Source organism: Syzygium oleosum, unplaced genomic scaffold (genome assembly GCF_021117445.2).
Source record: "Syzygium oleosum isolate NSW1041296 unplaced genomic scaffold, Sole_v2.1 Sole_v2.25, whole genome shotgun sequence".
Lineage (NCBI taxonomy): Eukaryota > Viridiplantae > Streptophyta > Magnoliopsida > Myrtales > Myrtaceae > Syzygium > Syzygium oleosum.
Window position 1 is genome coordinate 5025986 of NW_026607509.1, and position 22514 is coordinate 5048499.

The 22514-nt window shown below is 44.1% G+C and overlaps 2 protein-coding genes across 2 annotated transcripts; both read left to right on the forward strand.

Moving 5' to 3' along the window:
- The first annotated feature begins 6437 nt into the window (after positions 1–6437).
- LOC115669712 (structural maintenance of chromosomes protein 4-like) lies at positions 6438–8284 on the forward strand. Its single transcript, XM_056303013.1, has 4 exons — positions 6438–6579; positions 6665–6752; positions 6849–6921; positions 7011–8284. The coding sequence occupies exons 1-4, from the start codon at positions 6445–6447 to the stop codon at positions 7141–7143; spliced, it is 429 nt and encodes a 142-aa protein (XP_056158988.1). The 5' UTR covers positions 6438–6444; the 3' UTR covers positions 7144–8284.
- A 5558-nt stretch (positions 8285–13842) lies between these two features.
- Positions 13843–22179, forward strand: LOC115664430 (structural maintenance of chromosomes protein 2-1-like). The gene is made up of 20 exons (XM_030586361.2): positions 13843–14379; positions 14915–15595; positions 15727–15870; positions 15973–16263; positions 16338–16523; positions 16617–16781; positions 16883–16942; positions 17069–17131; positions 17722–17813; positions 17946–18042; positions 18426–18542; positions 18640–18858; positions 19121–19261; positions 19330–19497; positions 19579–19763; positions 19905–19998; positions 20080–20168; positions 20272–20497; positions 20583–20657; positions 21856–22179. Exons 1-20 carry the CDS (start codon positions 14062–14064, stop codon positions 21973–21975), a joined length of 3531 nt encoding a protein of 1176 aa, XP_030442221.1. The 5' UTR covers positions 13843–14061; the 3' UTR covers positions 21976–22179.
- Positions 22180–22514: the final 335 nt, after the last annotated feature.

Sequence of the window (22514 nt, forward strand, 5' to 3'; positions counted from 1 at the left end):
ACCGGACGTTTGAGCCAATAAGTTATCCTCTTCTGCAGATCACTCTCGACGGAAAGGATGAATATCTGATAAATGGAGACCGCGTCCCACCTAGTCTGGCCCACGACCTCTTTCGCTCAGTACTGCTCGACGTTAGCAGGCCGCACTTTCTCGTTAGGCAAGGCCGTGTCGCTACGGTACAAAATATGAAGCCTCACGAGATTTTGTCCATGCTTGTGGAGGCAGCAGATATCCCAATGGATGATATAGAGGCCGAATCAAAAGCGCTGGAAATGAAGCAGATCCAGATTGATGAGATTAATGTGCATCTTCACCGACATACTTTGCCCGCCTTGGACAAGTTATGGAAATAACGTGTGCAGTACACGCGATGGGAACTGGGTAAAGCAGAGTTGGAGCGAAGGTACGTTCGAGCCGAGGAGATAAGAAAAAATGTGGCGATCTACCATGCGGAACGGATACAGGAAAGAATCTCTGAGCTAGATTACAACATACTGAATATGCGAGTGGAATCACAGGGACTGGAGTGGAAGATATCTGATTTAACTGCACAGAGGGATGCCAGTATGGGCAGGGACGTAAAGGAGATATCCGACAAAGTAAAAGAACTCCTGATCATCCATGTAGCTGCCCTACGCGACCACCACTGTAATCTCCTCAGCGTTTGCCCTTTCTTTTCTGTTCTTTCTTCTTTTTTGTGTTTCTGTTAGCTTTCATTCGCACGGCGCACATGGCCATGCGCTTTTTCAAAAAACGAATGGGACCAAGTCCATTGCCTCCTCCCAAGCGTTCCCCTCCCCTCCCCTTAGAGAGCGAGAAACGTCATGCTTTGACCCTGTTGCGTTAGCGTTAGCGATCCCGCCTGGGCACTGCATAGGCGGCTAAATGCAGGCTGAAACCCAAAACTGACGACCATTTTCTGCCTGAACGTAGCATATCACGCGCGGAGGGATAATGTTGTCATTTCGCCCATGGGCTTCCCGGCTGCAAGCCCAGGAACCGAATCGCCGGGAGACGGGAGACGTTTTTGCCGATTCATGTTGTTGTTCTGAGGCTCGTCCTGCCTTTTTGGGATTATTTCTTTTAATGCTGGCTCTGTTTTCCGAGACTTGTCTGTCACAAGCGATTCCTGGGTGGGTGACGTGGGTAACGACATTCAGTCTCTCTTATATCCGCCCGCATGTGGGTTAGCAGAGTACATATCCGTAGGAGAAATTGCTCTGTGAATGCGGGTTTTTCTTCTTCTTCTTCCCATGCAATACTGACTTCCCTCTCCTCCATTGCCTTTTCCTCCCGCAAAACCTCACAGCTTCTCTCGTACCTCATTTCTCAGGCGCCGCGCCCACACGTTCGGTCTTCGACTTCCTCTCTCTCTTGTTTCTTTTGTTGTCTCTGTCATTCTAATAATTTCCTTCGTCTCTCTGTTCTTTTGTCTGTTTTTTCTCTTTTTTGCAGGGTCCGAGCTCCGTCCCTCCCCTAGAATCGAATGCCATGCGCATCAAGACACTCTCTTTGGTGGGGTTCAAATCCTACGGGTCCCCGACCACCCTCCCGCTTTTCCATCGGGACTGCACTGTCATCGCCGGCTCGAACGGCTCCGGCAAGTCCAACCTTCTCGACGCCATCATCTTCGCGCTGGGCAGCACCGATGCAAATCCGCGGCAGCTCATCTACAATGAAGGCCGAGCTAGGATTGCCGAAGCCTACGTTTCCATCCTCTTTGACAATACGGAAGTGACTTGGCGTCCGCTGGGCTACGAGCACCTCTCCGAGATTGCCGTGACGCGGAAAGTGCGTCATGTTCTTGTTCTTGCAAATTTGCTCTCCTTCAGAGCCACTTGACCTCCTGCTCCTTGCCTCCTAGGCATTTAGATGGACTGGTAGTGGCTTTCCCACGATTACGCGGGATCTGGATTAATCATTTAGTTGAAATTCGCGAGTGAGATGTCCTTGTTACACGGTTAGTGTCCTGGGGAACTTCGTTGGGCTAACTAAAGATTTGAGCCGGTGCCCTGGGGAGTTCTGGGGCGAATCCGACCGTGTCGAGCGTTTAGCTTTTCCTATTATCTGATTGCTCTTTCTATTTTGATCCAGAAAACAAAAGAAAAGCAACGGTCGATACGTCTTGCTGACCCATTTTGCTTTTATTGACGCTCTTTGAGAAATTCGACGTTTCGATTGTGCCCTTCCCGTTGCCTATACTTAAGATGAGTATCTACCAGACGTTTTAGCCAATAAGTTATCCTCTTCTGCAGATCACTCTCGACGGAAAGGATGAATATCTGATAAATGGAGACCGCGTCCCACCTAGTCTAGCCCACGACCTCTTTCGCTCAGTACTGCTCGACGTTAGCAGGCCGCACTTCCTCGTTAGGCAAGGCCGTGTCGCTACGGTACAAAATATGAAGCCTCACGAGATTTTGTCCATGCTTGTGGAGGCAGCAGATATCCCAATGGATGATATAGAGGCCGAATCAAAAGCGCTGGAAATGAAGCAGATCCAGATTGATGAGATTAATGAGCTTCTTCATCGACATACTTTGCCCACCTTGGACAAGTTATGGAAATAACGTGTGCAGTACACGCGATGGGAACTGGGGAAAGCAGAGTTGGAGCGAAGGTACGTTCGAGCCGAGGAGATAATGAAAAATGTGGCGAAAAATGTGGCGGTCTACCATGCGGAACGGATACAGGAAAGAATCTCTGAGCTAGATTACAATATACTGAATATGCGAGTGGAATCACAGGGACTGGAGAGGAAGATATCTGATTTAACTGCACAGAGGGATGCTAGTATGGGTAGGGACGTAAAGAAGATATCCGACAAAGTAAAAGAACTCCCGATCATCCATGTAGCTGCCCCACGCGACCACCACTGTAATCTCCTCAGCGTTTGCCCTTTCTTTTCTGTTCTTTCTTCTTTTTTGTGTTTCTGTTAGCGTTCATTCGCACGTCGCACATGGCCACGCGCTTTTTCAAAAAAAGAATGGGACCAAGTCCATCGCCTCCTCCCACGCGCTCCCCTCCCCTCCCCTCCCCTCCCCTTAGAGAGCGAGAAACGTCATCCTCTGGCTCTGTGGCGTTAGCGTTAGCGATCCCGCCTGGGCACTGCATAGGCGGCTAAATGCAGGCTGAAACCCAAAACTGACGACCATTTTCTGCCTGAACGTAGCATATCACGCGCGGAGGGATAATGTTGTCATTTCTCCCGTGGGCTTCCCGGCTGCAAGCCCAGGAATCGAATCGCCGTGAGATGGGAGACGTTTTTGCCGATTCATGTTATTGTTCTGAGGCTCGTCATGCGTTTTTGGGATTATTTCTTTTAATGCTGGCTCTGTTTTCCGATACGTGTCTGTCACAAGCGGTTCCTGGATCGGTGACGTGGGTAACGACATTCAGTCTCCGTTATATCCGCCCGCATGTGGGTTAGCAGAGTACATATCCGAAACAGAAATTGCTCTGTGAATGCGGGTTTTTCTTCTTCTTCTTTCCATGCATTACTGACTTCCCTCTCCTCCATTGCCTTTTCCTCCCGCAAAACCTCAAGCTTCTCTCGTACCTCATTTCTCAGGCGCCGCGCCCACACGTTCGGTCTTCGACTTCCTCTCTCTCTCTCTCTCTCTCTCTCTCTCTCTCTCTCTCTCTGGTTTCTTTTGTTGTCTCTGTCATTCTAATAATTTCCTCCGACTCTCTGTTCTTTTGTCTTTTTTTTTCTCTTTTTTGCAGGGTCCGAGCTCCGTCCCTCCCCTAGAATCGAACGCCATGCGCATCAAGACACTCTCTCTGGTGGGGTTCAAATCCTACGGGTCCCCGACCACCCTCCCGCTTTTCCATCGGGACTGCACTGTCATCGCCGGCCCGAACGGCTCCTGCAAGTCCAACCTTCTCGACGCCATCATCTTCGCGTTGGGCAGCACCGATGCGAATCTGTGGCAGCTCGTCTACAACGAAGGCCAAGCTAGGATTACCGAAGCCTCCGTTTCCATCCTCTTTGACAATACGGAAGCGACTTGGCGTCCGCTGGGCTACAAGCACCTCTCTGAGATTGCCGTGACGCGGCAGGTGCGTCATGTTCTTGTTCTTGCTAATTTGCTCTCCTTCAGAGCCACTTGACCTCCTGCTCCTTGCCTCCTAGGCATTTAGATGGACTGGTAGTGGCTTTCCCACGATTACGCGGGATCTGGATTAATCATTTAGTTGAAATTCGCGAGTGAGATGTCCTTGTTACACGGTTAGTGTCCTGGGGAACTTCGTTGGGCTAACTAAAGATTTGAGCCGGTGCCTCCAAATGGGGGATAACTAAACTGTGAGCTGCCCTGGGGAGTTCGGGGGCGAATCCGACCGTGTCGAGCGTTTAGCTTTTTCTATTATCTGGTTACTCTTTCTATTTTGATCCAGAAAACAAAAGAAAAGCAACGGTCGATACGTCTTGCTGACCCATTTTGCTTTTATTGACGCTCTTTGAGAAATTCGACGTTTCGATTGTGCCCCTTCCCGTTGCCTATACTTAAGATGAGTATCTACCGGACATTTGAGCCAATAAGTTATCCTCTTCTGAAGATCACTCTCGACGGAAAGGATGAATATATGATAAATGGGGACCGCGTCCCACCTAGTCTGGCCCACGACCTCTTTCGCTCAGTACTGCTCGACGTTAACAGGCCGCACTTCCTCGTTAGGCAAGGCCGTGTCGCTACGGTACAAAATATGAAGCCTCACGAGATTTTGTCCATGCTTGTGGAGGCAGCAGATATCCCAATGGATGATATAGAGGCCGAATCAAAAGCGCTGGAAATGAAGCAGATCCAGATTGATGAGATTAATGAGCTTCTTCACCGACATACTTTGCCCGCCTTGGACAAGTTATGGAAAGAACGTGTGCAGTACACGCGATGGGAACTGGGGAAAGCAGAGTTGGAGCGAAAGTACGTTGGAGCCTAGGAGATAAGGAAAAATGTGGCGGAAAATGTGGGGGTCTACCATGCGGAACGGATACAGGAAAGAATCTTTGAGCTATATTACAATATACTGAATATGCGAGTGGAATCACAGGGACTGGAGAGGAAGATATCTGATTTAACTGCACAGAGGGATGCCAATATGGGTAGGGACATAAAGGAGATATCCGACAAAGTAAAAGAACTCCCGATCATCCATGTAGCTGCCCCACGCGACCACCACTGTAATCTCCTCAGCGTTTGCCCTTTCTTTTCTGTTCTTTCTTCTTTTTTGTGTTTCTGTTAGCGTTCATTCGCACGGCGCACATGGCCACGCGCTTTTTCAAAAAACGAATGGGACCAAGTCCATCGCCTCCTCCCACGCGCTCCCCTCCCCTCCCCTCCCCTTAGAGAGCGAGAAACGTCATGCTCTGGCTTTGTTGCGTTAGCGTTAGCGAGCCCGCCTGGGCACTGCAGAGGCGGCTAAAGGCAGGCTGAAACCCAAAACTGACGACCATTTTCTGCCTGAACGTAGCATATCACCCATAGAGGGATAATGTTGTCATTTCACCCGTGGGCTTCCTGGCTGCAAGCCCAGGAACCGAATCGCCGGGAGACGGGAGACGTTTTTGCCGATTCATGTTGTTGTTCTGAGGCTCGTCCTGCCTTTTTGGGATTATTTCTTTTAATGCTGGCTCTGTTTTTCGAGACTTGTCTGTCACAAGCGGTTCCTGGGTGGGTGACGTGGGTAACGACATTCAGTCTCCGTTATATCCGCCCGCATGTGGGTTAGCAGAGTACATATCCGTAGCAGAAATTGCTCTGTGAATGCGGGTTTTTCTTCTTCTTCTTCCCATGCATTACTGACTTCCCTCTCCTCCATTGCCTTTTCCTCCCGCAAAACCTCACAGCTTCTCTCGTACCTCATTTCTCAGGCGCCGCGCCCACACGTTCGGTCTTCGACTTCCTCTCTCTCTCTCTCTCTGGTTTCTTTTGTTGTCTCTGTCATTCTAATAATTTCCTCCGTCTCTCTGTTCTTTTGTCTGTTTTTTCTCTTTTTTGCAGGGTCCGAGCTCCGTCCCTCCCCTAGAATCGAACGCCATGCGCATCAAGACACTCTCTCTGGTGGGGTTCAAATCCTACGGGTCCCCGACCACCCTCCCGCTTTTCCATCGGGACTGCACTGTCATCGCCGGCCCGAACGGCTCCGGCAAGTCCAACCTTCTCGACGCCATCATCTTCGCGCTGGGCAGCACCGATGCGAATCCGCGGCAGCTCGTCTACAACGAAGGCCGAGCTAGGATTACCGAAGCCTCCGTTTCCATCCTCTTTGACAATACGGAAGCGACTTGGTGTCCGCTGGGCTACGAGCACCTCTCCGAGATTGCCGTGATGCGGCAGGTGCGTCATGTTCTTGTTCTTGCAAATTTGCTCTCCTTCCAAATTATATTAGGTCCTGAGCACCGGTGGTACTTTTCCTTCTGATCCTAATCTTTTTGGAAAATAGATGATCACACTAGGAGGTGATGCGGAACTTGAACTGGTCGACTCTTTGGATTCCTTCCGTGAAGGTGTGGTCTTTAGCGTCAGGCCACCAAAGAAAAGCTGGAAGAATATCGCTAACTTATCCGGTGGGGAAAAGGTAACTTGAAAACACAGTTGTTCTGCCCCACTTATTTTGTGAAGCTTTACGTGTCGGTATGACAATTCCCCTTTTGAATCTTCAGACTCTCAGTTCATTAGCTCTTGTATTCGCCCTTCATCACTACAAACCTACTCTGCTATATGTGATGGACGAAATCGATGCTGCTCTAGGTACTCAGTGCTCATTCCAGAGTTCATTTCTTTTCTTGGCATGCTGTTTATTTTGCCCCCGTTCCAACCTTGGTCGTACGCGTTATAATTTGTCAGACTTCAAAAATGTTTCTATTGTGGGACACTATGTGAAAGATTGGACGAAGGATGCCCAGTTCATTATCATAAGGTACATTGGGTTGGAGACCGACTGAATATATTTATATGACAATGTTCTCCCAACTCACCATATTCATGTTTTATCTATGCTATGTGTAGCCTCAGAAACAACATGTTTGAGCTTGCGGATCGACTTGTAGGAATATACAAAACTGACAACTGCACTAAGAGCATTACAATCAATCCAGGGAGTTTTGCGGGGTGTGAAAATACTGCCCGATTTGTCGGTTAAGATATTTTGAGTAAGCACGATGCTCTCTTTCATGACTGCTTTTATCAACAAAGTTCTTGCTTTCTTGCGCAGCTTGCCATCCTCTCTGGCCTGTATTTTAAGGTGCTGACTTAGTTATAGTACAAGAATGGTTGTCTATAATGTAAGGGCTGAGGTTCAAGAATGGTTGTCTATCGCGTAATATGCATTGCTGTTAACAAGTGTTGTGTTTTCCTGCGTCATGGTTCCTACGAAATCTTCGCATCAGCTGATTACCGATGGAGATGCCATCTTTTTACGCCTCCATTTGCCTGGTTGCTAATCTCTCAATAGATTGTTTCGATTTTGGGTTTTGCCAGTTTTCTTTTCTTTTCTTTTTCCGGGAATCGGAAATTGAAATGCCAATTTTTACAAAGTTAATGATGTGAGATTTCGGGATAAATTGAGAGGGTTGGCGTATTTGTAGTGGATGAGTGGAGGGCTTATGTAAGGTTTGAAGCCGAGGGTTATGGTTCGCTTAAATTTTGTCCTAGTTGATGCACAGCCCCAAATTACCAAGCAAAATAACTCAAAACACATGGAGAGATGTGAACCCAATCCAGGGACCGAGGAAGTATACAAGAGCATTTAAACACAATCCCGCGATGTATTCTCATGAACCCTTATGCTATCCTGCCTATATATCTAAATAAGAGTATGCATCATATAAAACCAAAGATTTGAACAAGAAGGAAAACTCGTACTTAATTTAACCGAAGAGTCTCCTAGGCGGTTTGTTTCTCGCCTTCGTTCTCGTGTTGTTTTCCGAATGTGCTAATTGTGTAAGCGTGGTAGTTAACCAATTCTCTGCGTTCGATAATGGAAAGAGCACAGAGATCTGAGCTGCACCCCTCCAACTGAGACTTCCTGGTGCAGGAATTGCGGTATTGTCTTTCAAGAAAGAAGATGATGATCGGTCCCTAAGAGCTTGTGTGGATCGTGGCCGTTCTCTTTCTTGTCGTTTCCCAGCCATATCGACTCTTGACTTACCTAACTTCTCCTTTTTTCGACGCGGTTGATTCAAATTCTACCCCCATATCGTATGTTGATATGTCTCTATTATTCTGGTCTCTTGTAAATGAACTTCCTGGAAAAGATAATCTTGATTTGGAGTGTTGGACATTACTGGGGCAGGCTATGAATTTATGCTTTCTTCCTCGCTTCCTCCAAATAGGGGTATGTCGCTTCATTTGTGCGTGCATGCCGGAGAGAGAGATTCGGGCGAATAAGATCTGGAAGTTAGGTGAGTGGTTAGTGGTTACTGAGGTCGAAATACCATTGACTTATCCACTGTGTGGGTGAAGACGAAGAGACGAGTCTCATGACGTATAACCCTCCGCGTCCTTTGCATGCCTGATCTACACTGTACTTTCTCTTCCACGAGAAAATTCTGCCGAAGATACAAAGAAGGAACAACGAAATAGCACCGACTGATTAGTTCGATCCTGGGGCTACTTTAAGCAGAAAGAAGTCGGGATTCGACCAAAATCAAATAAGGTCAACGTAACTGTCTTCTGTTAAAAACAGTCCATATTACAGTACAGTTTGTTCTGAGGAGTGAATAGCGGTTAGCATACCCTGATGAACGGATCCGACCAATAAACATGGCCCCGCAATAAGTGAAAGCAGACCACTATGGACTTCTCAGAAAATCCACGCTCCAGCTTTTTCTTCTGCTCGTCCTTTCGATGCTAATGAATCCGGCAGCAGAGCCAGTATTCACACACTGGCTATAGTTTATATTAAAATACGCCAGGGTTTAGACATAGATCCGGTTGCGTAAACCTTGTTCACAACGACAACGATCACATTTTGGAGCCAAGCCTAGCATATGTTTAATATGAAAATTCACTAGGATCCCATCATGGGGTCATGATTGACACTTGTTCACAACGACAACATCCCTACCCCTAGGCCCCCCCACGAGAAGGTGGGGAATCGAACTCCCCACCTCTCCCTTCCCGAGTAGGAAGGGTGGCCACCGGGACAAACCCCGGTGGTTAAAGAAGAAGGTTTCTTTACGGACGAGTCTTCGATTTTGAATTCGGTTTTTGGTAGCTTCCGTTCGCCCCTTTTGGACTCAGAACCGGTAGGCTATGGTATTTTGGCAGATAAACTGGAAGAAGACAATGACGGGGATCGGCATTCACCTTTGGCGTGCAGCACTCATGTTCTGCCCTTGTCAGTGCTTATAGAAGTCGCCGATGACTAGAGGTGTCAAAATCGAGGCCGATCCTTTCTACCGGACGTACACCGAGCGCCGAAAGGAACTGCGGAATCGGTATGTTTTCTCATTATCACATTGCATTAGAGTCGTATTCCCCCATGTGATGCAATCTTTCCTTGTTCCGCATACCATGCGAAGCAGAAATTAAACTCTTAAAGGATATCATATTGGACTGAAAGAAATACGTTGACGATAAAGTGGCTTTTCATATGCGCTGGCAAGCTAGCTAGAACGAGGCTCGGAAATACTGCTCATTCAAGATCAACACCACAGTTCTGATTGACGAGCAAGACAAAGGGTAGCTTAATTTTCCCTTTTTGTCCGATATTGACTATTGACTAAGTATAGTGAAATGGGTGTTATGCCGCAGGTGCAGTGCTACAAAAGGAACTGGGGACTGCCGGTTCGCCGTTGAAGAGCATTGAGCCAGCCAATTTCACCATCCTTCAATTCTCACTGACAAAACTCTAGAAGCAGAGAGACTCTTGAGAAGCTTACGAGGTGACTTTGAGCCGGTCTATGTGGCTCCAGCATGCTTGTCACGGGAGGCTCTCCATCACCGGTACCAGAAGGCCCAAGCCGCAATCTGGTGGGTGAATTCCAAAAACTCCGAGTCCTATTCGAAAGATCCTTGGAAGGTAGAGAGGGAAGGGTGAGGGAAAGAGATACCGGAAATATGTCCGACCAAGGTTTTCTCCCAAGAGTCTCCTCGAAAGTCCCTGAATCGACAGGTACGTAGCTACGAATTTAACTGATAAAAATATTGAATGACAATAACCATGACATAATGCATCGTCCAGGCAAAGCTTATCCATGACAAGACGGACGACGTAATTCTCTTGAATTGCTCGGGAAGTTGCATCTTGCCTGTAGATACACTTCGCATTTCGGTTTTCAGGAGAAGTGGAAGCCGACACTCTAACTAGCAGGCTCATTTTCCATCCCCAAATTGAGGGGGTCCATTTAATTATCTCACTCCTAATCTGGCGGAGTTCTTTTAAGAATGATATCTCAGTCTTCATCTGACCTTCTTCCAAAAACACCCATGCGTGTTTATCCTTTTGGCACCGATAATTGAAAAGAATCCACGGACTGGGAGGCATTCCTTACGTGGAAGTGCGGTATGTGAACTTAATGGGAATTCGTCCCATGCCTGTTTCTTCGCGTTTTGTTTATCGATTGATAAAAAGGCGATGAATCTTTCCATGGGCAAAATGGTGAATGTAAAAGAAGGTTCAACGTCGTATCCATATCTCAATATCTACTTCTTAACGTGCAACGGCACCTCTTGCTGCAAATGACTCTTGTGCTTTGTACATTGCATTAGAGTCGTATTCCCCCGTGTGATGCAATCTTTCCTTGTTCCGCATACCATGCGAAGCAGAAATTAAACTCTTAAAGGATATCATATTGGACTGAAAGAAATACGTTGACGATAAAGTGGCTTTTCATATGCGCTGGCAAGCTAGCTAGAACGAGGATCGGAAATACTGCTCATTCAAGATCAACACCACAGTTCTGATTGATGAGCAAGACAAAGGGTAGCTTAATTTTCCCTTTTTGTCCGATATTGACTATTGACTAAGTATAGTGAAATGGGTGTTATGCCGCAGGTGCAGTGCTACAAAAGGAATTGGGGACCGCCGGTTCGCCGTTGAAGAGCATTGAGCCAGCCAATTTCACCATCCTTCAATTCTCACTGACAAAACTCTAGAAGCAGAGAGACTCTTGAGAAGCTTACGAGGTGACTTTGAGCCGGTCTATGTGGCTCCAGCATGCTTGTCACGGGAGGCTCTCCATCACCGGTACCAGAAGGCCCAAGCCGCAATCTGGTGGGTGAATTCCAAAAACTCCGAGTCCTATTCGAAAGATCCTTGGAAGGTAGAGAGGGAAGGGTGAGGGAAAGAGATACCGGAAATATGTCCGACCAAGGTTTTCTCCCAAGAGTCTCCTCCAAGTCCCTGAATCGACAGGTACGTAGCTACGAATTTAACTGATAAAAATATTGAATGACAATAACCATGACATAATGCGTCGTTCAGGCAAAGCTTATCCATGACAAGACGGACGACGTAATTCTCTTGAATTGCTCGGGGAAGTTGCATCTTGCCTGTAGATACACTTTGCATTTCGGTTTTCAGGAGAAGTGGAAGCCGACACTCTAACTAGCAGGCTCATTTTCCATCCCCAAATTGAGGGGGGTCCATTTCATTATCTCACTCCTAATCTGGCGGAGTTCTTTTAAGAATGATATCTCAGTCTTCATCTGACCTTCTTCCAAAAACACCCATGCGTGTTTATCCTTTTGGCACCGATAATTGAAAAGAATCCACGGACTGGGAGGCATTCCTTACGTGGAAGTGCGGTATGTGAACTTAATGGGAATTCGTCCCATGCCTGTTTCTTCGCGTTTTGTTTATCGATTGATAAAAAGGCGATGAATCTTTCCATGGGCAAAATGGGTGAATGTAAAAGAAGGTACGACGTCGTATCCAGATCTCAATATCTACTTCTTAACGTGCAACGGCACCTCTTGCGCTTTGTCAACCGCGCCGTTGCCCCTGGTACGCCGCCTCCGCCTACAGCTACCTCACCGGCCACCCCTGCGTCCTCCTCACGGTCTCCGGCCCGGGCTGCGTCCACGGCCTCGCCGGGGCGATGGCGTGGTTGGCGAAGGAGGTCATGGGGATGCCCATGACGCCGAACATCCGGTCCACGCCAAACCGGTCCAGGGACTTCACGGCGAGGGCGTTGCCTTTGATCCGGGTCGGGGCTCCGGTCAGGTTCGGGCTCGGGTCCGCCATGGGAAGTGGGAGGTACTCGAGGTGGGTGGGGTGGGTGGGTGGTGACTCGTGATGTCAGCGAGTAAAAAAGACTGCGTGATGTGAAGTTCATTTTGGTTGATGTGAGCAAAGACGAGGTTGAGTTGAGGAAGCCGGACTTGGATTTGGTAGGGTGATGCTAAGAGGGTGTTGGAATTGATCAACAAGGAGATCAAGGATGACCCGTTTTGCTTGGGGAGGTCTCATCCGTGGGTCGAGGCGATTTCTAAGAAGACAAAGGAGAAGGTATCGAGGATGGAGGCTCAATTGGCGAAGGAAGTCGTGCCCTTTAATTTCTTGACCCCGATGAAGATCACAAGGGATGCGATTTTGGGACAGCGGAGTCCGGCGCCAATATTGGTTTCTGAAGGGGCAAATACAATGGACATTGGGAGGGCAGTGTTAGTTCAGACCGAGCCAAGGACTCGATTGGGTGCCGGGACGTGGGGGACCATGGGAGTTGGGTTGGGTTATTGCATTGCAGCTGCTGTGGGTGGTCGCTGTTGAAGGTGATTATGGGTTTGGGTTCAATGCGATGGAAGTTGAGACTTTAGTTCGATATCGGTTACTAGTAGTTGTGATTGTTTTCAACAATGGTAATAGTCCCACAAAATCTCACATGGAATCAGAGCTGGAGGTTCTGAGTTTAAATCTTTTCGGGCTCCATTTACCTCCTCAATTAAATATGTCAACGCTTAGTATTAGGCAAAAAAAGACCAGACTAAGCACGAGGGAGAGTGCTAGAATAATTAAATATTAAACCACTTTTCATCTAACAGCTTGATGAAGACGTAGTTTAATATTTAATTATTCTAGCAATTTCAAACCCATGATTGTATAGCCTAAGACACCCGTAATATCACGCTATGGAGTTCGTCGGCCAGCAAAGATATAGCATCAAGGGTTTGGCATGATAATTTATATAGATTTGCCTTAAACATTATGAACAAAATGTTTTAAATAAATAAAAGTTGCATCAAATGCCTTTCGGCTACGTTACTCTCATCGTCCTGAATAGTTTGATAATTGTGTGATGGTATTAGATATAGTTTTCCCAAGTTAATCATCGGTATTCACGGAATCATAATGTATTCAAAGAATACACTTTCTCTATCTCATATATCATGTTAATTTACAAATATCGATACACATATGTGGATTGACTTGCTATTCTTAACTCTTGGGTTCACGACAACACATGAACTAAAAATTTTGAGTTCGATACTTCAATCTTTACTAATGTTGCTTAAGTATCCGATGGAGCCAGAAATGTGAATAATTAAATCAAAATTTATTCCTCCATATGTTTCGGACCATGAAGCGGTTAAATCAAAGGCATCGGGCAATCCTTAAGTTGGATCTTAGTCCGTATCTTCCCCAAATTCGAAAATATCTGTTCACCCGCAAGAAAAAGAAAAAGGTTCGAAATAGCATTCGTCTGGGCTGAATTGAAAGCAAACTTTGATTGATTCAGGGGTCAAATTAAGACATCATTGAATTCAAGGGACAAATTCAAATGTTCCGCCCATTTCGAGGACATATTGGCAATATTTTCTCCCCCAATGCAATGGTAAGTTAAGACAGCCCGCTTCGCTCCCTTTCAAAAAGAATCAACTTCCCGCCCTTTTTGCTGCTCTCATTTTCGTCTTGCAATCTCTCCGGATTTCTTCGTCCGATTCTCTCCGATCTCCTCAAATCTCGGTAGGAGAAAATCTCATCATTTCCTTCCAAAAATCGCTCTCTTCCATGGCCGATTCCTGACGGTCTCGTCCCTCTCTCACTCCTGTTGCTCCAGCTAGGGCTTTCGTTCTGCTCCTTTCCCCTCCCCGAAGAGCAGAATCGAACGCCGCCATGCACATCAAGGAGATCTGTCTGGAGGGCTTCAAGTCCTACGCGACCCGGACCATCGTCCCGGGCTTCGACCCCTTCTTCAACGCCATCACCGGGCTCAACGGCTCCGGCAAGTCCAACATCCTCGACTCCATCTGCTTCGTGCTCGGCATCACCAACCTGCAGCAGGTCCGGGCCGCGAACCTGCAGGAGCTCGTCTACAAGCAAGGCCAGGCCGGGATCACCAAGGCCACGGTCTCCGTCGTGTTCGATAACTCGGATCGGGGCCGGAGCCCGCTGGGATACGAGGACCACTCCGAGATCACCGTGACGCGGCAGGTGCGTGATGGTCGTGGAAATTTGGTTTTGTTCGGGAAGCACTTCAAATTACTAATCCTTGCCTCCGGTTATCAGCTTAGGCATTTAGATGGAGTGGCAGTGGCTTCCACATAATTATGCAGTGTATAAAACCATTCGGGGATCTAAATTAATCACTTAGCTGAAATTCAGGAGTGAGATGCCGAAACTGGGTTACCGGCGTGGGAACTTCATTGGTTTTGACTGAAGATATGAGTCATTGTCTCAAAATGGGGGAAAACTAAAGTGTGAGTTGCAGTGGGGAGTTTAGTGGCGAATTAGATGGTGTCAAGTCTAGTTTTGTCTATTATCTGGTTGTTCTTTCAATTTTGAGTGACCTATTTTGATCAAGAAAACAAAAAGAAAAGCACCAGTCAATACATCATGCTGACCCTTTTTGCTTTCGTTGACAATTTCTGAGAAATTTGATATTGAAGTGTGCCCCTTCCCGTGCATATTGTTAAGATGAGTGAGTATCTACAGGATGTTTGAGCATATAAGTTATCCTGTTCTGCAGATCGTTGTCGGTGGAAGGAATAAATACCTCATAAATGGAAAGCTTGCCCAACCTAGTCAGGTCCAGAACCTCTTTCACTCAGTACAGCTCAATGTTAACAACCCACACTTCCTCATTATGCAAGGGCGCATCACTAAGGTACTAAATATGAAGCCTCCTGAGATTTTGTCCATGCTTGAGGAGGCAGCAGGTACCAGAATGTACGAGACAAAGAAAGAGGCTGCGCTAAAAACGCTGGAGAAGAAGCAGATCAAGGTTGATGAGATAAATAAGCTACTTGACCAAGAAATTTTGCCTGCCTTGGAGAAGTTAAGGAAAGAACGTATGCAGTACATGCAATGGGCAAATGGCAATGCAGAGTTAGATCGACTTAAGAGGTTCTGCATTGCTTATGATTACGTTCAAGCTGAGAAGATAAGGGAAAATGCGGTCTCCGGTGTCGAACAGATAAAGGCCAAAATCTCCGAGCTAGATGAAAATAAAGTGAAGATGCAAGTGGAATCACAGGAATTGGAGAAGAAGATATCTGATTTAACTGCACAGAAGGAAGCCAGTATGGGAGGGAACGTAAAGACGATGTCAGACAAAGTAGATGCTCTTGCTCGAGATCTCGTGAGGGAAGTGTCCATTCTCAATAACAAAAATGACACCCTTCAGACTGAGAAAAAGAATTCTGATAAGGTATATCGGTTGTTAATGCAAAGTCTTTATTTTTTCTAGTTGCCATTTTGTAGCTGTGCCTACTTGCAAAAATGAGCTTTTTTTCATATTATTGGTTAGCGATTTTTACTATTTACTTCCTGATGTACTAGATTCTTAGCAAAATAGAAGATCTAAAGCATTCTGTGGAAGAGAGTGCCTCTGCTGTCAAAAGAGCTGAAGAAGGGACAGTCGGTCTTAGGAGCAAATACGAGGAACTCTTGAAGAATTTGGATGAGAAAGAAAGTGATTACCAGGTAATTAGTTGGTAATTCTTTTTTCTGGATGCCTACATGCACGTGGATGTCCCTTCTCTGCAATCATAAACCATGATGTACAAGTGCGATTACCATGAATAGGGCATCCTTGCTGGAAAGAGCAGTGGAAATGAGGAAAAGTGCCTTGAGGACCAGCTAGGTGATGCTAAAATAGCAGTTGGAAGGGCGGATACAGAATTGAAGCAGTTGAAAACAAAGATAGCCCACTGGGAAAAAGAGCTGAAGGAGAAAAGGAAGGAACTATTGTCAAAGCATGAGGAAGCTGTTGCTGTGGAGAATGAACTTAATAGTAGAATAAGAGATGTTGAAATTGTTCAAAAGGCTTTAGAATCTGTTCCTTATAAGGAGGGGGAGATGGAAGCGCTTCAAAAGGTCTGTGAATTTTCTTACTAGTTCTGTGTCTTCCTTCCATATCGTCTTGAAATGTCTCCTCAAATGATTTCCAGGATCGTGCGCTGGAGTTGGAGGTGGTGCAAAAGTTGAAAGAAGACATAGGGATTCTTTCAGCACGGTTAGCAAATGTTAATTTTACATATCGTGATCCCATCAAGAATTTCGATCGATCAAAAGTGAAAGGTGTGGTTGCAAGACTATTCAAAGTGAAGGATAGCTCAACAATGACTGCCTTAGAGGTGGGAGCTGTATAATAGTATAGTGGCATCTTCTTCTGAAGTTCTCGTTTTTACATAAGGGACCAATCAATTCACATGTCGGAATGTTTGCAGGCCGCAGCTGGCGGAAAGTTGTATAGTGTTGTCGTTGATACGGAAAATACAGGAAAACAACTGCTACAAAATGGAAATCTTCAAAGAAGAGTAACTTTCATACCGTTAAATAAAATCCAGCCAAATGTTGTGTCGCCTAGTGTTCAGCATGCTGCTGCCAGAGTGGTCAGTCACTGTTTGAGCTAATTTATGCAATACAAGCTTATCTATGAAGGTATTTATGTCTGTCTTTAGGTCATTAACGAAGACAAATTCTACATTTTCAGGTTGGCAAGGAGAATGCAGAACTGGCACTGTCATTAGTTGATTATGACAAGGAATTGAAGGTGCTTACGCACATGCTCGTTATAGACTGTCAATTTCATCAATAAGTTTGATATGTCTGTTGTTATCAAGAGGTTTCATTTGTGGCACTTCATCAGTTGTCTTAAGGTCGTTGATTTTTATTGCAGAGCGCAATGGAATATGTCTTTGGATCAAGTTTTGTCTGCAAAACGATAGATGCTGCAAAAGAGGTATATTATGGCAACCCAATTTCAAAGGCACAATGAACTCGATTATTTATTGAAGCCTCATTGAGTTGTTACTGTCCTTTCATGTAAGTTTCTAGATCATAATTTCTAAAGGCAGGCATCATTCTTTTTAAAATATGTTTTCTAGATGTACTCTGACTATGGTTCAAGTAGAAGAGATATACTTTAGGAGACGTTAGGTGGTTCATAAAATGGACCCCCAATTTGTTCATCAAATATCTACTGACTCTAATGAATATAGAAAGATGATGTCAAATTCTTTTTTGACTTTTTTGTCTATTGGTCTTCCCTTTCTGTGTAAGTGACTTGAGGTGCTCATAAGTTTGTGATACAGCTTCACATATCCTACCTGAATAGGCATAAGTGAACTAAGAAAATGTTGTCCTGCTAGAATTTCATCTTCTTTACTTGGTAGTCAGTAGACTGTACTTCCCTGCAAGAAACATTGGTTTAGGTTCTTAACCTGATTTAATTCCTGAAACATTTTACGATCTGATAATTGTCATCAGTAATTCTATTATTCTGTTGTAGGATATTCGGAATATGATCTTTACATGTTGCGTTCTTCACAGGTAACTTTCAATAAGGAGATTCATACTCCAAGTGTCACTCTCGAAGGTGATATATATCAGCCAGGCGGTCTTTTAACCGGTGGAAGCCGCAAGTAACTTCCTAGTCTGCTTATTTTCGTTATTTATTGTGCATGGATGCTGTTTCTGTTACAATGCGTCAAACGTGCAGTGTTATTCTTTTTGGAAGAGAGTTGCCACATGCTAAATATCATTGCGTGGTGCAGGGGTGGAGGTGACTTGTTGAGGCATGTTCGTGATTTGGCAGAGGCTGAGTCAAAACTTGCTATACATCAGAATAGGCTATCGGCGATCGAAGCCAAGGTAGACCTCGAATACCTATTTTGCATTTCTACATGACGCTAGCAGAAAATTACTTTGTGTAGCATTTTTAATTGTTAACGGTCTGCTATGTTAGCTCAAAACCGACGTTGGAATAAGTGCAAGAGATTATTTTTGGGATTCTGAAACCCCTATAGTGGTTCACCTTGTCCTCGAACTAGTAAAATCTAGTAAAAATGTGAGAAACGTCACAAAAGCTGCAGTAAATATGGAACTATTTTACTGGAGCAGATCTTGTCTTGCTGATTCAATACGTACCATTCTGCTTTGTTCTTTTTATGGCTTTTAGTTGTGCATGTAACCCAAATTATATTATCTTATGGTCCCGGGTTTTAGCTTTTCTCATTATCTAACATTTACTACAGATTTCTGAGTTGTCGCCCCTTCAAAAGAAGTTCTTGGATCTCAAATCACAGTTAGAGCTGAAGTCCTATGACCTTTCTTTGTTTAAGAGTAGGGCTGAGCAGAATCAGCATCATAAGGTTCTTTTCTCTGCTTTCCATGGAAATAATATTGTTATTTGAAATATGAAACCTATATTTCTAATGTTGGAAACTGTGATTGTTATGCACATTGTAGCTTGGCGAATTAGTGAAGAAGATTGAGCAGGAACTTGAAGAATCAAAGTCTGCGGTCAAAGAAAAGCAAATATTGTATGAGAACTGTGTCGCTGCAGTGTCGTCGCTTGAGAAATCTATTAAAGAGCATTCAAATAATCGGGAAGGCCGGCTTAAGGAGTTGCAAAATAGTATCAATGCAATAAAAACCCAGATGCAATCGGTGTCAAAGGATTTAAAGGTGGGCTTTATTCTTTTGACTTCACAATGTGGATTCACGCAATTCTAGGCATGCGCTTACCTGTGACAGCTCGGTATTCTATCATTTATGAGAGAAAACATTCGTATAATCGATTGTTTCTAGATGGCATAGGATTTTGTGTGCAATTGGATGAGATAATGCGACAATGAAAGTATCAACAGTTAGATCAATAATATGGACTCTTCTGGTTCCTCCGAGTTTGGTGATTGAATGCTTCCTCTTTGACCATGCCTGTTAATAGGGGCATGAAAATGAAAAGGAGAGGCTCATCATGAAAATGGAAGCAGTTGTACAGGAACGTGCTTCTTTGGAGGGTGAACTAGCTTCTTTACAAAGTCAAATCAATGCTATAGCTTCTGATGTAGAGGAACAGAAATCCAAGGTAACAAAAGAATACTTTCTGGAAAATCTATAGCTGTTTAGAATGGCAACTTATATCTTCTTCTGCAGGTTGCTTCTATAAGGAAGACTCATGAACAGGCCGAGGTGGAGCTCAATCAAATCCGACAGAAGCTGAAGGAATGTGATACCCAGATAAGTTGCTTTGTTAAGGAGCAGCAAAAGCTTCAAGCTGCACTTAGCGAGACAAATCTTGAGAAGAAGAAGATGGAAAATGAGGTAAAGTGCAAACGGCTTCTCTTGGAGTAAAAATTAACCACTGTGGATACTAAAGAGTCTGCCTTTCACTCCCTCTATCAGGTAAAGCGTATGGAAATGGAACAGAAAGATTGTTCTCTGAAGGTCGAAAAAATGATTGAGAAGCACGCCTGGATTGCTTCTGAGAGGCAGCTTTTTGGAAGAAGTGGAACTGATTATGATTTTGCTTCTCGTGATCCATACAAAGCAAGCGAGGAACTGGAAAAATTACAATCTGTGCAATCTGGGTAAGTTTATTCAGTTTGTACGCTTGATCAAGTTTTTCTATTCTTTGCAATTGCATTTCTTTTCTTCATCAGGAACATTAGTGTTTCTTGTTTACTCTGAGTTAAAAAATTGATTGCATATGCATCTTTCTGTATTTGAAGGCTTGAGAAAAGAGTAAACAAGAAAGTTATGGCAATGTTTGAGAAAGCAGAAGATGAATATAATGGGTTGATGTCCAAGAAAAACATTATTGAGGTCAGTTGCTGTCTGTCTGCCTGATTATGCTTTTGTTTTGGATTTCTTCTTACTCTAATATGTTTTAGCTGGCGTTGGCAGAATGACAAATCAAAGATAAAGAAGGTTATTGAAGAACTAGATGAGAAGAAGAAGGAAACACTAAATGTTACTTGGGTTAAGGTTAACAAGTAAGTTATTTCGCGCTACTTGTGTGCTTTCTATGGGTTTATGGCTTAAGATACATCTAATTCTCTTAGCGTTCCTGATTTTTTGTCAACATTTTCTTCTCAGTGACTTTGGATCAATATTTTCTACCCTGTTACCTGGCACATCAGCAAAACTTGAGCCTCCAGAAGGATGCAGCTTCTTAGATGGGCTTGAGGTTCGTGTTGCATTTGGAGGCGTCTGGAAGCAGTCCCTATCAGAACTGAGTGGAGGGCAGCGATCTCTACTTGCTCTTTCTCTAATCCTTGCACTGCTTCTCTTCAAACCAGCACCTTTGTATATACTAGATGAGGTATGGTTTTTTTGTTATAAGACGTGATTTCATATGCATTTGGTCTCTTTTTTGTTGATGATCTGCAAATGGTTATACCTGACAGGTTGATGCAGCACTTGATTTAAGTCACACGCAGAACATTGGAAGGATGATTAAAACTCACTTTCCTCATTCCCAGGTACAAAAACTTCTTGGCAGGAGACAAGCATAACGTGCATGCAAATCATGAGGATAACCTGAATGCTCATTATAGGTGGCTTAGATGATATGGGGAGTTGGAGGTTCAGTCTGGTGCCTAGGCGAAAATGTGAAGATAATTGCATTGACAAATTTTATTTGCATCTTTTATACATGAACATAGCCGTAACTGTTAATATTTATAGAATAACAGCGCATGTCTCACTTACTATACAATTACTCCTCTAAGTGAAACTTACGTATATGCCGAGAGATTCAGAATTGGTCGTGGGAGGGGTGTATGGTGTGCACATTAAGGATGTGTTTGTTTTGGTGAAAGTGTTTTCTCGAAAAGTATTTTCTGGACTTTCATCCATTTGGTTATCTGAAAATAATTTGATCAACGGAAAATACTTTCCGGTCAATACAAATATCACGTTTACTTTTAGGAAAGTCAATTCCCTTGTCTAAGAAGATGAAAACACTTTCTGGAATTGTTTATCTGGAATTTGTTAATATTTTTTTCTTTTCTTTTCTGTTTATTTTTCTTTTTCTTTTCTTTCTGAGATGGAAAACATTCATTTATTTTCTTTTCTTAATAAAAATAATTTTAAAATAACAAATAATTTGAAATAATTTAAAAAATACAAAAAAATTTGATAATTTTCACTATTAGATTTTCCTCACCAAACAACTGAAAATACTTTCCGAGTTTTTTTTAGGTTTTAGCCAAACACCGAAAAATGAACTCATTTTCCTAAAAAATGATTTTCGGGAAAACATTTTCCAGAAACGGTACGTTTTCTATGAAACAAACGCACCCTAAATTTGTTTGTCAAGATCAATGATTGAAGTCGGGCAACTTGAATTCTTTTGATATGGTAAATATGGATAAAAAGTTTAGATTGTAAATGGAACCGAGTTTCGGTTCAATTGTGAAAATAACAGAACACTTTGCAGAATTATATGGGCATAGTAAATAGTGTTTATCTATTCCCAAATCAAGCCTCTTTCTATTAAGGCAGGTCCGCTACATGGGCTTTTGTCCAGTAAGACAAATAAATGGAAATAAAACTTTTTTGCAGAGCACAATGTACTTTTGACAATTAATCGATCTCATATTGTAGCAGATATCATTGCCACCGCTGTTTACTCCAGTCTCTGCAACCTGTCTTGATTTTGGTTTTACTATCTTGCAGTTTATCGTTGTTTCTTTGAAGGAAGGGATGTTCAATAATGCTAACGTTCTGTTCCGCACGAAGTTTGTCGACGGTGTTTCCACTGTCCAGCGCACAGTTGCATCCAAGCAGAGCAAGTGATCCCAATTTCATGGAAGTAGAAAGCTGCAGAATTGTATGTCTTCACGGTACAAGTTAGCAGTCAGTAAATTGGAAACATTTAATCGAAGAGATATTTCAACTTGCCTTTTTTGTCTGACAGTAACATCCAGAAGCATGAGCTGAGTCAATGTTTCATTGGCACAGATGCCTTTAATGTAGTTTAAAGCATGTCTTTTTCCCCAACCCTCGGTGATCAAGAGTTAGCAGATCGTATTGCTTTATCTTTAACATCGGTGCAATATTTAGAAGAATTTGTTATGTTCACTTCGGAGTCTAGAATTTCTGGAATGGAGATAATCAGGATCAAGGGTACAGTAAATTGCATAGAGAAGATCGGTGTTTTAAATGCACTGGGATGAAGGATTGCCGAGAATTTTGTTACTTGTCCCCATGAGATCAGTGTTTTTATCTTTAGCTGCAACATGTAGACATTGATACGATAACCATATGCAAAAGATTTGTACCTTGCACACAAACAATGTTCATATTTGCATTGAGAAGAGACATTGGTAGTCTCG

What these genes read in the sequence shown, in the direction of transcription:
- LOC115664430 (XM_030586361.2), top strand. Translation starts at nt 14,062, where the DNA reads ATGCACATCAAGGAGATCTGTCTGGAGGGCTTCAAGTCCTACGCGACC. An exon ending in AGAAAAAGAATTCTGATAAG is followed by an intron (nt 15,596 to 15,726) that starts GTATATCGGTTG and finishes CTGATGTACTAG; the next exon opens with ATTCTTAGCAAAATAGAAGA. An exon ending in AGCATGCTGCTGCCAGAGTG is followed by an intron (nt 16,782 to 16,882) that starts GTCAGTCACTGT and finishes CTACATTTTCAG; the next exon opens with GTTGGCAAGGAGAATGCAGA.
- LOC115669712 (XM_056303013.1), top strand. Translation starts at nt 6,445, where the DNA reads ATGATCACACTAGGAGGTGATGCGGAACTTGAACTGGTCGACTCTTTG. An exon ending in ACTTATCCGGTGGGGAAAAG is followed by an intron (nt 6,580 to 6,664) that starts GTAACTTGAAAA and finishes TTGAATCTTCAG; the next exon opens with ACTCTCAGTTCATTAGCTCT. An exon ending in GCCCAGTTCATTATCATAAG is followed by an intron (nt 6,922 to 7,010) that starts GTACATTGGGTT and finishes TGCTATGTGTAG; the next exon opens with CCTCAGAAACAACATGTTTG.